The following is an 18,323-nucleotide window of genomic DNA, read 5'->3' on the forward strand; positions in this document are numbered from 1 at the left end:
ATGCTACTGAATACTATCACATGGGATACAAAGCACTTTTAGCGTCTTTAAGCGTCATTTAGCTCGGCCCGGAACCCAAAAAATTTGACTATTTGGATATTCATTTGTTGGGTAGGTATTCCATTTTCCAGATTAAAATACTCAATCCAAAAAAAAGAGTTTAACCTTTATTTATCCAGGTAAGTCGATTGAGAACAATTTCTCATTGACGACCTGGAAAACTACCACAGTACTACCACAGTCTGATCTGACCACATTCATACTGGAAGCTTCCCAGTACTACCACAGTCTGATCTGACCACATTCATACTGGAAGCTTCCCAGTACTACTACAGTCTGATCTGACCACATTCATACTGGAAGCTGCCCAGTACTACCACAGTCTGATCTGATCACATTCATACTGGAAGCTGCCCAGTACTACCACAGTCTGATCTGATCACATTCATACCTGGAAGCTGGCCACTGAGCAGCTCCACTGGAGCGGTTGGAGGTCAAGGGCCTTGCTCAAGGGCACGTCAGTGGTGGTAATGAGAGAGGGGACAAGTGCTACCCCCACCCCAGATCGGTCTGGGGATTGAACCGCGACCTCCCGGTCACAAGCTCGCTTTATAACCTCCCGGCCACCACAGCCTCTTTTTTTCTCATGCAACAGCTACTTTGTTTGAACATATTTGTTTTTTCTGTATTTAATGTTTATTTTATGTTAATGTTTAATATGTTCGTTTGTGTGTTTATATATGCACCTTTCACCAAGGAGAATCTCTTTATTTATAATATATTATATTTATATTTATTGTGTCAATAAAACCTTTTGATTCGGGTTCTTCAATACTGTAATAAAGTTGAGACGGAGGCAACTTCTGGAGAAACGCAACCCGACATCAACCCTTTGGTGGCCAGTCATGTGGGCGTGGATCAGACTTGTCAGTTTGTTTTGAGGCGGTGTGCGAGTCCCAAACAGGAAACAGGAAACATCACTGCCTCTATCTCTGCCACGAGAAAGTTCTAAAACACCAAACACAAGCTCTGAACTGCCCGGGAGTTTGTGGAACAGCTGACCGTTTCCTCAGTCCCTCCGTCTCTTTTTCTTTCTCTTTGTCCTGGAAATGAAGCTGCCTGCAAGTGCGGTCGGAAACGTCGAAATCTATAAACAATCTGACAGAAAACAACTGAAATATAAAGTCTAGTTGTGCTTCATTTGGGGGGGGGGGGTTAAAGAACACAACAGAACATCACACAAACCACACGTTTCATTTTACCGATACATTCATTAAAAAGTGCGCAACTTGGTGATAGGTGGGATATTTCAGCATTCAGGTTTTCAAATGTATTTCATATCTTGTATGTAGTGTACTACACAAGGAGGTTAGTCTGGGGACAGCCTTCACCCACAGGAATATATTTCATATCTTGTATGTAGTGTACTACACAAGAAGGTTAGTCTGGGGACAGCCTTCACCCACAGGAATAGATGGGAATGGGTGGATCTATTAGAAGCATCGGCCATAAAAAGGCATAGTTTGAAAGTAACTGTTCCACTGAAATAGATGGACTGGAATGTGTGAAGCCCCCAAAAAAGTATAAAGGAGGAGTTATTTTGACGTTTGTTGAGACACTATGGGTTAGGGCTGCACGATATTTTGTTTCATCGTCTACATCGCGATGTGCGCACGCGCCATAGTCCAACATGGAGCTTGAGGATGTAAAGAAAAACAGGAGAATAACCTTTGAGCAAGTCTGGAGGAAAGTCGGAGGTGTGGAACCAGTTTAAACAAGTCGTGGGCAGTGACACCATGTGTGTCGGCTTGGACGAGTGCATTAGGCGAAGTGCGGCACGCTGCTCGCCTATGACAGCAAATAAAACGGGGACTTGGATGATGAACAGACACATGAAGCAGGCTCGCCGTGGCAGAAAAGATGATAGTCAGCCTTCAACGTCCTCTTCTGTTACTTCTCCAAGCATGAGGGCGAAGCAAGCCCTCACAGAGAAATACGTTGAGTTCAAACAACTCTGAGTTGTAGTTGAGAACGTCAGTTATAACGGCCCACGTGTTAAAACATCGTCAGGTTGTCAGGTCTCAGGCTCACAGTTACAGTTAATGTGTCGGGCCGGGCCGGTCTCGGATGGGGTCGGGCTTGATTTTTTGGGCCAGATCTAAGCTCCAGTCCAAATGTCCGTTTCATTAACTACTAATAAATGATAATTGGCACCGAAAAACCAGTATCGGTCGACCTGTAAACTGGACATCCCTAATTTGAGCAGAACATCACGTCCTCAAAGACACGAAGTAAGAGAGAGCAGCCCTGCGACCAGACAGACAACTGCAGCACAGGATTAGTTTCATCTCATCTGCGTAAAGAACGTGAAAGTGCTGTTGAAACCAAAAAAGCAGACGTGTGTGTGTGTGTGTGTGTGTGTGTGTGGTCACTTTCCCTCCATCATGGCCCGTGCATTTGCGGCGCTGCTTAGCCACAACAGGCTTCTAAAGGCGGACAAAAAAGAGACGTAAACTGCGCCTGCTCATTTCACAGATTTTTCCAGACAAATAATTTCAGGTTTGTACCCGCTAGCGCCAACCCTCCGTCCGTCCCGCTCTCACTGGCCTATAATTACATGCCATTCATTTGATTTGTTCATTAGTTCAAGCCTCGGCTGGGTAGAAAGCAAAGCGGAACCCTCTTATTAGTGGTTCATGACTCCACTCTCTCCATGGTGAGCTCTGGAGCTCCGGAGGAAAACAGCGGCGGAGCAGTGGGAGAGGGGAAACTGGCGTGAAGACCTTATTTTAACCCAACGCACACATCTTCATGAAGAAACACAGCAGTGCACGCACTCGGTCATGAGAAGTGTAGATCCGTAAAACCTCCAACATAGAAACACTGCTGTGGTGTTAAAGGAAGACAAACATTGGTATTACAGATTACAAAAACTGAAGGCATTTAACCAAATATTTGGCTCATACAGTAGTAGCATTGTTTCCATATTATAAAAGACGAGACGCAACTATCAGTATTTCCACGAGTACCGGGCAGGTATGCAGGCCAACGTCAGCTTCATTCAGTTCTTTCAAATCAAAATCATATACTAAACATAAACATGCATCAAGGTATATTATTAATACACACCTTGGCCCCAATATACTGTACATATAGAGAGCCTCCCCTTTCTTATACTAAACAACTGTTTTGTATATTTTGTATACATTTGTTTCCGTTTCTGTGTTTATTCCTTATTAATGTTTAATGTGTTTGTTTGTGTGTGCACCAATCACCAAGGCAAACTCCACATACGTGAAACTTACCGTGGCAATGACCTCCTTTCGGATTCTGAGTTAAGAATTCTGCATCTGTTTTCTATGCAGTCTGAGTTACGTTTCTTTTTTCTACTCACATTTTAGTAATTCAAGTAACTGGGGAGGAACAGGGGCTCTAAACAGTCAGCAGTTTTCATATTCAGACTGAATTATTGTCTCTGAAACTGCACAGGAAAGAACAGGGAAGATATTTTTGTAGTTTGATTGTTCCTCTCTAACGAGACTAAGAGTCCACAGCCATGCTAAGCTACCGTTAGGCTGTACTAGCAAAATGCTAAGGTCAGCATGCTTACAATCTCAAATATAACACTAGCATGCTGATATTAAGACGTTGTAATGTTAACCATGTTCACAATAATTGTCTTGTTTGTTTGTTTTATGACCAAAATACCTGCAAAATTGAGCAAATTCAGCATTGTGATGCGATTATGTCGCTAAAGAAAAAGTCAGAGGATCGCCAAAGTCAGTAAGATACGTTGTCTGGGAACCATGAATGTATCAAATGTAATGGCCATCCATCTCATAGATATTTCAGTCTGCACCACAGTGGTGGAGTGTCTATACAGCCGCGCTACTAGCTTGGCTAAAAAGTTACTCAGTGGGATGGAAGGATGGTTAGAACAGCAACTTCTACACTAGTTTATATCCACGACGTTCCACTTCCGGGATTGCTCTGTTGCCGCCGGAAATTCTGCCGGATCACGCTCTTTTCCCCCAGATGTCCGTCCCCTTCCTCTGTCTCTGTGTTGGCGTTCTAACCTCCGGTGGATTAGTGAGGACTATGGTTAACTGCTCCTCAGATCTCTGCAGGGTAAATCCAGACAGCTAGCTAGACTATCTGTCCAATCTGAGTTTTCTGTTGCACGACTAAAACTACTTTTGAACGTACACATGTTCCACCAAAACAAGTTCCTTCCCGAAGCTATTTAGCAGAGGCACCGTGGCTCCGTCCGGAGCTTAGCCCCGCCCACGACGATTGTGATTGGTTTAAAGAAATGCCAATAAACTAGTTGTTCTCCCATCCCGGAATGCTGTGTGGACTAGGCACACCCTCCTCCGCAGCGCTGTGGAGGAAGGTCTGGCAAAGCGAGACAACCTCTACACTGGATACGCACAGATGATTATACACATTATATATGTGCTTTCATAGTGTATCAAAACTAAGGGTGTAGCGATTTCAATTTTATATCGAAAGTCGACTGAAAATAGCTTTGGATTTCGACTATCAAAAAGCAGGATCGGCGATTTCCCATTTTCTCTATCCTTCCCTGCCTATTTGTGCACTTCTAAAGAAAAGAAAACAACTTTACAATTGTAGCCCACTTGCTGTAGCTCCCCTGTGAGGGTTTTCACTTCATTATTCAGCATGTATCAAAGTAACAGCACAGGTCACCAAGATGTTATGAAATAAATACTTCAGATGGTGCGAATGAAAGCAACAAGAAAGGTACAAGAGCTAAAGCCACTCTCCCCATGAAGCCAGGTTCTTTTTTTCTTTACACACACACACGATGAGAGCTGCTTTAACAGACGGTCATACCAACAGAGGAGCATTACACCCCAGTGGTTCTCATCCACATGAAAAGCAGAGCGCCGCTGAGAGTGGCGAAGGACGAGGTCTTCAAATCACACACTTACTTTTCTCCCTTTTCCGCGTATAGCAACAGCCAGTGTCATCATCACCCAGCACTGCAGAAAAAAGAAGCTTTGGCCTCATCAGGGTGTCAGCATCCTCTCTTTACACAATAACTGGATACGCTGCCGCTTTAATTAAAGTCCCCTTTCAGCACTCCACACACCCTGACCTTTCCCCTATACACTCATTGTCTCAGTTAAAACCAAGGACCCTCCACTGGGACGTAAATGGAGATTTTTATGCTTGTGAAAAAGGAAAATGGATGCAAGTATGCACAGGAAAGAAATGTGTTTTTGCCTCATCAGGGAAACAAAGCTCGATGGGTTGTAACCATCATTTTGAAAATGTGTCGCTGCAACTTTGGCAATAAACACTTGAGACAGAATACCCTCGACAGGCACCATCATAACCTATAATCAGAAGATGTGCAAATGACAGAGATGTTTCCCCCGACATTGCAGTGCCAGTCGTCGTCTTTTGGTTCCCTGGGCACTCTCCTGTCAGCGCTCAGGCAGGAGAGTGGGAGTGATGGCAGAAAGGGCTGTTTGTTTAACATGTCACTGGAACAACCGTGTTGAGACGAGGGGACCAGATGGAGGACAAGAGTAGACAGGAAATCCATCTAGAGAGGGTATTGTCCTCTCAGTCATCGGTATACACCATTAAGAAAGTAATTGCACTCACACATCACAGAATCAAAAAATATTCACTGGGAATAGTAGCTAAAAACGTTCCCCTCTCACACCAATGTCTACCAAAAAGTGTTAAAACGTTTAGTGTGGTGCAACAGAAGTAAATTACCAGGATTAAGCCTCACATCAATGTCAGGCTTGGCTCCTACTCTTCTGCTATCTTTGTGTTACCGGTCAAAAAATCCCTTCAACAACAAAACAACCTCGAGCTAGCGAACTACACGCTGAAAATGTCAAGTTTGGAACAAAACGTGGACGGTGCAACAAGGCAGGTCTGCTTGGTTCTTTCTGGGAATGATTGTAAAGATTTACAAAGAATGTGTTTACAGCATTTACTCTCTAACGTGCTATAGAGTCCACGGGTAATAGGAAAAGCTTTTGTTAAAATGTCAAAGCATGGCCTATCGCCTGCAGTGAGCTAGAAAGGGTAACGTTACATAACATTACATGTCATTTAGCTGACGCCTTTATCCAAAGCGACTTACAACTGCTATATATCAGAGGCTGCACGCCTCTGGAGCAACTAGGTGTTAAGTGTCTTGCTCAGGGACACATTGGTTGATGTATCGCAGTGGGTTTCGAACCCAGATCTCCCACACCAAAGGCATGTGTCATATCCACTGCGCCATGTTAAGACACAGACACATGGTGTGAAAATGCCATGGCAAAAATCAAGATTATTTTTGGGGCATTTTTTCCCCCCTTTATTAGATAGTGACAGTGGATAGGCAGGAAAGGTTGGAGAGAGATGGGGGATGACATGCAGCAAAGGGCCGCAGGTCGGACTCAAAGGACTCAGCCTACATGGGGCGCACGCTCTTACTGGGTGAGCCAGAGGTCGCCCCAGATGCCATGGTTTCTGTTGTGCCCCGCTTGGTTCGCGATAATGGAGGACCAGGTGAAAACCCTGCAGTCAAAGAGGGGGGGTAGCTGCAGCTTATTATGCCAGTTCTCCATCCTATACGGATCACCAGAAACATTTGTTGACAATGATGAATGGCCGATTGGTGGGATTGCTGTGGAAGAAGTACACAAGGAGATACACTGGTAAGAGCCAATGAGGTTTAACCATGTATCAGCTGATTTAAATATCTCACGTTACTGTGTTGTGTCAACAGTTAACTTTATTTAATATTGTATGTGGCGTTTTCTTTTGCGGGGTTCAAATGTTCCACCAGAACAAGTCCCTTCCTGAGACTATTTAGCAGAGCCACCGTTGCTGCGTCCGGAGCTCAGCGCCGCCCAAGACCACTGTGATTGGTTTAAAGAAATGCTAACGACGCAGAGCCTTTTTTTCTCCTATCCCAGAATGCATCTGTGGTGAGCTGGAAATGGGAGACTAGCTCAAGTTTAAGAGTTTGCTGCAGTATCATTCCTTTTGTACTTTCTCCGAATCACAAAAAAAGTAGCTTGATTATGCACACATATTACCCAGTTTCCCTCCGAGACCGGCTCACAGAAACTAAATGTGAACACACACACACACACACACACACACACACACACACACACACACACACGTGCACCCCTTGTCTATGAAATGACACCCTATTTTGTTCTCATTTAAGCTTTTTATATTCAGTAAGAGGGTGAGGTACAGAGGGCCTGAAGCTGTCTTGGGTCATTAAACCACACATTTTCTTTCTTCTTTCAGAATGGGTTTTCTGGCACTAACAGCAGACAGAGCTGACAGATTAGACAGGGGGTTCGTTTCGTTCACAGGCTGGCTGTGGCCTTCAGGAGGGTGGGCTGCTCGCTGGTGCTTGGGGCAGCAAAACCACGCCTGTCACTGTTTGACGGGCCAATCCAGTAGTGCGGTCATAGGGAGGTATGATTGATGATATTATGTACTTACACACACACACACACACACACACACTTCTGAATGCCAGCACACTCCTGTGATTTAATCCCTGTCCCTTCATCAAACATTCAGGCATAGCAGATGGACTGCACAACGCCGAAAGCGCCATTTCCCTGAGGCCAACGTGTCGAGACCTCCGTTACTAAATCAATTCTTTGAGCCAGCACTGACTGAACACAGGAGTTGTAATGCTGTTCATTCATAGCATATCTACTGAAGCACATTGATTAGCACAAAATGATCAAACTCTGATTAGAGGATCAGAGAATTTTCTGACATATCAGATAGACAAAACTGCAAGATGGATTTGTTGCAACGTTGGCCTCCAGCTGTAAAGTAATAAAGCAGAAAAATAGTCCCCATGACGCCTGTGTTGATACATGTTCAAGCACATTTCTATAATTATATGACAGTGAGTCATGATGAACATTTCCTTGAACCCACTGAGTGTAAAACAAAAAAGCGTCTTGGAAATGGGATTGCCCGACTGCCTTCTTGTCAGACACTTTTAATAGCCGTCCTGTTTGACAAGACTGACCCCTAGTGGTGATGCGAGAGACTTAATTTAAAGCATGAACATGCACTCCTCTGTACAACTGTCAATACCACAGACCTATTAATCCTACCGTGCCATGTTACAAAGTAAAACAAAAAAAGGTTCCGGCTTTACGTCGACGCAGTCTGCCGACAGAAACTTCAGCATCGAAGAGAGTGGAAGCTGTCACGCAGTGAATCCAGGAATAAGCAGAGCTACACCGCCTAGATTAAGCCAACCATCCCCCAGTCAGACCACAAAGAGCTTCATTGTACTTGGATAGCATATAAAGAGAAGAACGGAGAATGATTTTAGCAGTGATTTTCAATTATAGGAGGAATGAATGCATATTTAGAACTGAATGTATGGATATTTATGAATGGATAAATGAATGTTTATTTATGACTGAATGCATGGATGCTTATGGAAGAACATGTATGGGAGGACAGAAGAATGAAGGAAGGCTGGCTCTTTCACAAAACATTATCTCTGTGATGAGAAGCGACAGTCTCCGTTCTCACTACAACGCCACATTTTCACAGAAGAGGAAACCTACCTGAGCCTCCGAAGACACACGACCTCAGATCAAAGAAGAGGTGGCTGCTGATGCATCATTGCGAGCGACAAATTATCATCAATACCACTCTACCACATTATCATCAATCTCTCTCTCGCGAAAAACAAAAGTATCTCTCCATGCTAAATCATGAAATCAATGCACTTCTATCAGCGAGAGGGATTGGGTCTCCTAGTGATCTCTGTGGCTGAGTAATGTGAAATCTATCACAGGTTAGTCCGCATGGCCCGGACAAGATCAAAAACAAGACCCCAGAAAACTTTGTATTGAGCAGCAGCCACAAGAAAATGGGAGGGGAATTTGAAACACTTTGAATCAAAGGCAAATGATCCAATATTTGTGAGAAGAAATGAGTAAAACAGTAATATAACTACCTTTTACTGACTGTACTGTTATTACATACCATACTGACTAAATGTCATTTTTGTCAGCAACACTTTTACAAAAAAAAAAAAAAAACAGCATAGAGACAGAGCACATCCCGTCGTCCTCTGAAAGCCACGCCCACCGGACGGGAAAACCATCTGCGCCCCAGCATGCAACTAACGGCTGTAACGCTAACAAGGTGCTAGCTAAAAACATCAGATTCAAGCATGTCAAAAGGATTATTTCAGAAACCTGTCTACCAGAGAGGGCGAGTTAGCTGTGTGTTAGCTGATGTTAGCTTTGTGTTAGCAAGCTAAGGCACTTGCAAACATAATACTGCTCTCTGATTTATCCACATTCCACTATAACACAAGTTGCAGCCTGTCAAAATGCTTTAGCTTAACTTACAGAAATATAGTTAGCCTAAAACTGATATTTGACTTAGTTTTCCAACCGATCCCTCACATCTGTATCCACTTTTGTCTTCTTAAAAGCTCAGTTTTGAAGTTCGGCAGCTTATAAAATCTTAAGTCCTGGTTCTTTACCCTGCTGGTAGTGAATATTACCACACAGCAGCTTTTAGGCATTTTGTTCTGTTGTTTGCTAGCAGACAGAATTGACGAGGAGGAAACCTTCACACAATACAAAGTCAATGGAGAGCGATGAATTGTTTTCCCCTCCGTTGGGGACGGGACTTAAATGTGCTCTGTCTATACAGCCCTGCTCATGACTTTATGAACCCCTGCTACAGCTGACTAAAAAGAGGAATAAAAAAAACAAAAACTTGAAAAAAATTGATCTTAATGCCTTAATTGAAAAAAATGAGGAAAAATCCAACCTTTAAAAGGACCCCAATTATCTTTGTGAATGAATAATGTATCATGAATAAATAAATGTTCTTCCTTAAAATACAGGGGGCATAAGTCAGTACACCCCTATGTTAGATTCCCATAGAGGCAGGCAGACTTTTATTTTGAAAGGCCAGTTATTTCATGGATCCAGGATACTATGCATCCTGATAAAGCTCCCTTGGTCCCCCCATCATCACATACCCTTCACCATACCCCCCCCCCCCATCATCACATACCCTTCACCCATACCCCCCACATCATCACATACCCTTCACCATACCCCCCCATCATCACATATCCTTCACCATACCCCCCCCATCATCACATACCCTTCACCATACCTAGAGATTGTCATGGTTGTATTTCAGTTAGCCTAATAGCTGGTTGATTTGCATTGAGAGATGATTTCATGGAAAGTACCCCATGCCAATCTCTAGGTATGGTGAAGGGGATGTGATGATGGGGGGGTATGGTGAAGGGTATGTGATGATGGGGGGGTATGGTGAAGGGTATGTGACGATGGGGGGGTATGGTGAAGGGTATGTGATGATGGGGGGGTATGGTGAAGGCTATGTGATGATGGGGGGTATGGTGAAGGCTATGTGATGATGGGGGGGTATGGTGAAGGCTATGTGATGATGGGGGGGTATGGTGAAGGGTATGTGATGATGGGGGGGTATGGTGAAGGGTATGTGACGATGGGGGGGTATGGTGAAGGGTATGTGACGATGGGGGGGTATGGTGAAGGGTATGTGACGATGGGGGGGGGGGACCAAGGGAGCTGTATCAGGATGCATAGTATCCTGGATCCATGAAATAACTGGCCTTTCAAAATAAAAGTCTGCCTGCCTCTATGAGAATCTAACATAGGGGTGTACTGACTTATACCCCCTGTATTTTAAGGAAGAACATTTATTTATTTACGATACATTATTCATTCACAAAGAAAACTGGTGTCCTTAAAGGTTGGATTTTTCCTCATTTTTTCAACTAAGGCATTAAGATCAATTTCCAAAAGATGATTTTTTTTATTCCTCTTTTTAGTCAACTTTAGCGTGGGTTCATAAACTTATGAGCAGCGCTGTATATCCCCATTTTAATCTATGCAGCTAAGTGCTTATAATAATAATAATAATAAATAGTTAAAAATTGGCAATGATATGGAAATCAGAGCTCCCAGATTAGATCTGCTGTTTGAGATTTACAGTTGTTGGCAATGAAGCTCTCTTGGTGCACTCAATAAAACTCAATAATTTCTTTTTGACAAGACAAACTGTTATTTTACGCAGGGTGAATAACTCTGGACTCTTCCCTTCTTCCTCATGTTGTCACGGTGTTGCAAAAAAAGATCCACAATTGTTTGTATGTACCCATAGTTTAAGCTGTTGAGGCACACTTACCTTGGGCCACTTGGGATTGAGCTCGCAGGCTTTTCCAGCATCGTCCAGCGCCGCCTGGTGTTGTCCCAGTTTAAGAAGTGCTGCTGAACGGTTACTGTACAGGATGCAGTTCTGTGGGTCCGCTTGCAAGGCATCAGTGTACAAATAAACGGCTGCCTGGAAGTCACCCCGCTGACACGCCTCGTTGCTCTGCTGCACTTTCTCCATGAACTCGGCCTTGCTGAGACCAAACCTGCCTCCTTCGTCTCCAGAAACACAGCGGAGGGGTCTGCCCGCTGTCCGAGAACTGAAGATGGAAAACTGGAGAATTGGACAGAGGAGTGAAAGAGCTATAATCAGTCCAATTGAAAAATCTCATAGCACCTAACGGGCAGGAACGCACTTGAGCAAACTAACTAAATAACAAACTGATATGCTGGCGTTCGAACGTGCAGCTAATAAGTGAAGAACAGTTAGTGTGTGAATATGATGCAGGGTGTGTCATGCAGGGTATGACAAGCGTGTAGGGCTGCAACTAACGATTATTTTCATTGTTGATTATTGCCTGGATTGATGGATTTGTTGTGTGGGCTCTAAAATATCGGAAAGCGTTGAAAAATGTGGATCAGTGGATCATTTAGGTCATGGCACGTGATCACAGAAGGCTTGTATCATGTGGACGCACCGACAGTGTCGTCGTCATTACTGAGAATTCCTCATGGGGGCGAGAGAGACTACGCACTATCGCTTTAATGAACATTGAAAATGGCTGAATTTGATTTACTTTGGTCAGCTCCAGGGTAGCATGCACGCTAGCTCAGTGTTATGGCTTTATGGGACACTGAACTCTCTTATATGAGCCATTATTAGTGTTGATTTATTCCCCCTTTACGTTTCCTGTTATGGTCAGTGTCATGTCTGCTGGGAAAATGAAAATAAAGTCCACTGGGAATGTCCTTCCTTCCTCAGAAATATGAAGAAAGAAATATCTTTTGGGGTATATTGCGACACAACCTAACATTTTAAACAAGGTTTCTGAAATAATAAATATAGTCATGTGACACCCTGAAGAAGGCTTTTTGCCGTTTGCTACATCAGCTTTATTTTGGCGAAACACCACCACACCTGGAACATACCAACCAACTCTCTGGAGAACCTTTTTCACAGAGGGATTCATTTATGTTGCCAAAATAACATTAGGGTTGGGTATCGTCTTTTCTTTTTTCTTCCTGATATCGAGGCTAAAACAGTACTAACAATCTCAACATTAAAATAGTCATTTAAATAATTGAACTCTTTACCAGAAAGGTGACTTGGAGCTTTCTTCGTTTTTTACTTTTGGGTTTCCTTCCGTATTTGTTTGAACATCTGCATAGCACGTGTGCACGTCGTGTAATGTTTAACTTAGCGCTGTTGAACTATAACTACTATTGAACTACGATCACGATTTAGATTTCTGCTCCTAACGATCACAAAAACAACGTAATTGAGAAAACGCGTTACGTTGACGTTACATTTTGCAAGTACCGTATTTTCCGGACTATAAGTCGCACTTCTTTTCATACTTTGGCTCGTCCTGCGACTTATAGTCAGGTGCGACTTATATATCAAAATATATATAATGTAACATGTTTTAAATGTTATTTCATGCTGAAAACATTACCGTCTACAGCCGCGAGAGGCGCTCTAGGCTTGTGACGACTGTATGCTGCTCCTAAAGACAACTGAGAAAGAAAAGAAGCTGCAGGAGACTGCAGGTAGTAAAACACGCAGCCGAAAACGGTCATCGAGCAGCAGAAGGAGAGTTTGGAGTGAGAGAGAAACTTGTGAGGGACTGGAGAAAAGGTTAGTCTTACTGCAATGAAGAAAACAAAGAAAGCTAGTCGCGCTGAAATCCAGATGGCCAGAGCTGGAGGAAGGAGTCCACAGATGGGTGCTTGAACAACGTGCTGCTGGGAGAGGCTCGTCAACAGTGCCGTTACGTTACGTTAACATAGAGACACCTACCGTATTCAGCCCCTTGTTCTGGGGGCTGTTGGGTAGTTTAATAACTGTTAATGTGTTACGTTAACATAGAGACACCTACCGTATTCAGCCCCTTGTTCTGGGGGCTGTTGGGTAGTTTAATAACTGTTAATGTGTTACGTTAACATAGAGGACACCTACCGTATTCAGCCCCTTGTTCTGGGGGCTGTTGGGGAGTTTAATAACTCTCCTTTCCAGATTAAATGTCTGTTCTTGGTCTTGGATTTTGTGAAATACATTTCTAAATAAATGCGACTTATAGTCCAGTGAGACTTCTATATGTTTTTTTCCTCTTCGTGACGCATTTTTTGACTGATGCGACTTATAGTCCAGAAAATACGGTACATGTTTATTTTGTCTTGTGTTCTGAAGGAGCATTCAAAAAGTTCAGCAGGAAAAAGTATGAAGGGAAATTTCACAGCTCAAGGTGTTTTCACTGTTGATTTGTTGAACTAGTTCACTGTTCTTTTTTTACTTTAATAAATGCAACATCTTTCCAAAAGTCAACGAGTTTTCAATATTGACTAAAATAACCGATTAGGATTTTTTCAATAAATCGGGCAGCCCTAGTTTAACTTTCAGTTATTGTTCAAGTCCAAGCAAATATAATTTAGTAGTAGAGCTGGGCAACATATCGATATCGTGATATGAGACTAGATATCGTCTTAGGTTTTGGATATCGTAATATGACATAAGTGTCTTTTCCTGGTGTTAAAGGCTGCGTTACATTAAGTGATGTCATTTTCTGCACTCACCAGACTGTTGTAGCTGTTCTATTATTTGCCTTTACCCACTTAGTCATTATATCCACATTACTGATGATTATTTATCAAAAATCTCACTGTGTAAATATTTTGTGAAAGCACCAATAGTCAACACTACAATATCGTTGGGGTATCGATATTGAGGTATTTGGTGAGATCTGATTTTCTCCATATCGCACAGGCCTATTTAGTAGTACAGTATATAGCTAGGGAGTCATTTCCACTGGGGACTGGGGGGCATGTCCCCCTAAACACTTTTCAAAAACCCTGATTGTGTCCCCCCCCCCAACTTTCAAATTGTGAACATTTTTGACTCTATAAAATGATTCTGTCAAATCTTGGCGATCGCCTCTATAACTACCAATAAAGAAAGTAAGACATATGTTTCTTATACATAGTTAAGTGCTATTCTTTCTGGCAGAATGTATCATTATGATCACCTTAATTATTTTCTGGATTTTGTATCATCATAGTCCCTAAATGTATGTAGAAATGCTGGAAATGAGATTCAAATCGAAGACATTTTTCTGGCATAGGACCCCCTCTTTTGTGCCCCCCACACACTTCTCAAACCAAAGTTACACCCTTGATATATAGTACAATAACGGAGCACATAAGGTTTTATCTTTCCCGTCCTGTTAGTTCAAAATAAAGTCAATATTGACTCTGATGTTCACAGTCTAGACACGCAGCAATAGTGTGAAGTTCAGCCTAATACAGACATCTTCATCGCGCCAGTAAATCTCTTACGGCAACAAGAGAAAGCCTGCCCTAGAGCAAGGCCATCGGCGCTAATGTGGGATTGAATCTATTATCGTTCCCAATCATATTCAACTCATTACACTGCTGAATCAACTGGCAGACAAACCTTTTCAATGCAAGACCAATTATCATCCAGCCAATACACTCTTATTGATTAAGTAGATGAGTGCTGAATCCATTAAACAAACGGTTTGCTGAGTATTACTGAATCATGAAGTTCATCTCGGGTTGCACGTTTTTAAGGGCCGGCTTCCTTTTATACCTCTTTCTCACCACACCTCCTCAGACTGAATTCTGGGATAGGGCAGGCTGGGTAATTACTTCCAGAGCCCGGGGAGTAGACGCAGCAAATATGAAGGCTTTGGGTATCAAGTAGATTCAGCATCAAGTTACAGGCGCAGCAATCAGTTGCTTTCTTTGCACCCGTTGACCTTCATCTTTTCCACCTTTTCTTGTTCTTCTCTGTATGATAACTGTTGATCTTTTTAAAACATGTGACACCATGGAAAGAATGGACTTCCTGCTCTACTCTGACTGAACTTTAAAGCATCCAGTGTTTTATATTATAGTGTTTTATAGCCAATTCAACACCTGTGGAATAGTAGATGATTAGTTTGCATATCCAGCTCTATCTCCACAGCGCTGTGGAGTAAAGGTCTGGCTACACTACACATGCATTCTGGGATAGGAGATAAAAGGCTCTGGGTTGTTTGCATATCTTTAAACCAATCACATCGTCTCGGGCGGCGCTGAGCTCCGGACGCAGCGACGGTGACTCTGCTAAATAGTCTCAGGAAGGAACTTGTTCTGGTGGAACATTTGCATCCTGCAAAAGATGTACCAGTGTATCTCCGTGTGTACTTCGTCCACAACAATCCCACCAATCAGTCCCAAAACGTCCCAGTTAGAGAGGAAACGCCCTAAACATATTCTTTGTAGATCTTTACAATCATTCCCTGGAAGAACCAAGCAGGTCTGCCTTGTTGCACCGTCCAACATTTTTCCAAACTTGCCATTTTCAGCGTGTAGCTCGCTAGCTCGAAGTTTGTTGGCGTTTCCCGTAGCGAAGGGATTTTGAGACACACAAAGAGTGGTAGGTGTGGGGCAAAGCTTTATCCTGAAGTGCTTCTGTTGACGCAATTGTGATGCAACAGATAATGTAAACCACTGGGTTTGTGTGGGTTTTAAGACAAAATGTCAACTGAGGTGGGTTGACGTCCACACCTACAACTGACAGCTCTGTCACACATGCTGACATCCAAAGGCTAGCTCCCAAAGAAATGTCAGGAGAAGCATCTATTATACAGTAGATCAGATCTACCAGGGCTCGGAGAGAGAGAGAGAGAGATGCAGCTTCTCCCTTCAAACAAACACTCCCTCCAGATGACTAGCAGGACCAGAAGAGGGAACTAATCAGTGATTTTACAGGAAGGTCCTACTGCCTTCTGTATGTGGGCAGGAAGGGAGGAGAATGTGAGCCGACACCAAGAGGACACCAACGGAATCACACTTAAAGGAGACAGAGATTGAGTCAACTCTCTCCAAAAGCAAATATAGTCTGGAATGTTTTGTTGGGGAATTGTGTGGATTTACTCATGGCAACACACACACACACACACACACACACACACACACACACACACTAACTTACTGCCACTGTAGGTTCTTGGCAGTGCAAGCTTCTGTTCATGCAAAAACAAAATAAGTGAAGTTTGAGTTCATTGCCTATTTGTACACTGTATACTCTTTTATTGACATTTAAAATGACGTTAATGTTGGCTATTGTCTGCACAAAGAGAGCCCACACATCCAATGTGCAGTACAGTACAGTATGCATGACTGGAAAATCGATAGAGGTCTTTTACGAGGTTTTCTCAGGAATGGTCAGTTGGTATTTCCTGTCCAGGACGCGAGGTAAAAAAAGTGTTTTTTTTCAGAGGGGGAATTAAACGCCAACAACTACAAAAATGGCAGCTCGCACGACAGTGTAGAAAGTAGTGTTTGTGATGTATTTACCTTTTCTTTCAGAGTCGCTTGCTTCTCCATCCTGTGTGACTGCTTTGGTTTGTGCAGCGGGTTCTTGCTCTCATCCCTTCACACTCTTTCTTTCCTGGCTTTTTAATCGACTTTATGCATCCAAAAGGTGTTCAAAAGTTAGCACGAAAGTCCTCCTGTGGCACGAGTGTCGACAAACTGCGAGAAAAGCCACAAAGACTGAGCTGTGTGGCGTCCAGGAGAAACTTTTCTTAAGGAAAGTGCGCCATGTTGTCAAATCTTTTCCTTTTTTTTTCTCCTGTCTTTTTCCCCCTGTTGCCATAGCGGATTTCTGAGCGCTGTACACAGTGAGGCATGAAGCCGTATGGGAGCCTGAGTCAGGAAAAGAAAAGAACAATTCATTCATTAATTATTAATGTATCACTCGGTTGTGGTTTGTTCGGTTTTTAAACGTGTTACACCATTTATAAAGTGACACTTAAAGCAAATGTTAGCTAACCTTCGGGTCGAAGGCGTTCAGAGACTCTGCGAGGGCAGGGGTGAAGAGAAAAGTGAAGACGAGCCACACCGGCCACAATTGATGATGCCACACCTGGGCTGAGTGATGCTGCGTTCAAGTCTTATTGTTCAACCGTAATTATTAGTAGCCAAGTGAGAAAAGCCGTTAAGTTCAGCCTCTTGAGTTGTAGCTAGTTGTCTGAAGGGCTGCAGCTAACGATTAATTAGTATTGTTGATTAATCTGTCGATTCATTTTTAGTTTTTTTTCTATAAAATGTCAGAATATGTGTTTCCCAAAGCCCGAGATGACGTCCTCAGATGTCTCGTTTTGTCCCCAACTCAAAGATATTCAGTGTACTGTCACAGAGGAGAGAAGGAACTAGAAAATATTCACATTTAGGAAGCTCGAATCAGAGTTTAACTTTTTTTTTATTACATCTTTTAGCCTAAACGACTCAAACCGTTTAATCAATTATCAAAAGGGCTGCCAATTGCGGCCGGGTTGGTTCAGTGGGTAGAGCAGGCGAACATATAGTTGGAGGTTTATGCCTCGACGCAGAGGTCCAGGGTTTGGCTCCAACCTGTGATGATTTCCTGCATGTCTTCCCCCCCCCTTCTCACCTGTCCATTTAAGGTGGAAAAGCCCCCCAAAAAAGAAATGGTTGCCAATTAATTTAATAGTTGACAACTAATCGATTAATCTTTGCAGCTCTATAGTTGAGGTATTTCTGACAGCAACTACCAATTCGTAAAACAAAAACAAAAAATGAACTAATGCCTAGATGTTTTGGGGTGGTTTGACTTTTCTATAGAACCAGTATTTTGTGTACCAGATTCTGGTAGGACCAGGCTAGTGTACCAGAGTCTGGTAGGACCAGGGTAATGTACCAGAGTCTGGTAGGACCAGGCTAGTGTACCAGAGTATGGTAGGACCAGGGTAATGTACCAGAGTCTGGTAGGACCAGGCTAGTGTACCAGAGTATGGTAGGACCAGGCTAGTGTACCAGTGTCTGGCAGGACCAGGGTAATGTACCAGAGTCTGGTAGGACCAGGGTAATGGA

General features: G+C 43.1%; 1 protein-coding gene across 2 annotated transcripts in view; it reads right to left on the minus strand.

The window, feature by feature from the left end:
• LOC144518755 (tetratricopeptide repeat protein 28-like) overlaps positions 1–17,053 on the minus strand; it is a 323,665-nt gene extending 306,612 nt beyond the window's left edge. The window contains exons 1-2 of one of the 2 annotated variants that reach the window (XM_078251654.1): positions 16,785–17,053; positions 11,239–11,538 (exon numbers count right to left, since the gene is read on the minus strand). In XM_078251654.1, coding sequence (XP_078107780.1) covers positions 11,239–11,538; positions 16,785–16,814 — 330 coding nt within the window. In that variant the 5' untranslated portion in view covers positions 16,815–17,053. The remainder of the gene's footprint in view (positions 1–11,238; positions 11,539–16,784) is intronic. The other variant, XM_078251655.1, reaches the window with a different exon arrangement.
• Between the last annotated feature and the right edge of the window lie 1,270 nt (positions 17,054–18,323).

This window comes from Sander vitreus, chromosome 5 (assembly GCF_031162955.1).
Source record: "Sander vitreus isolate 19-12246 chromosome 5, sanVit1, whole genome shotgun sequence".
Taxonomy (NCBI): Eukaryota; Metazoa; Chordata; class Actinopteri; order Perciformes; family Percidae; genus Sander; species Sander vitreus.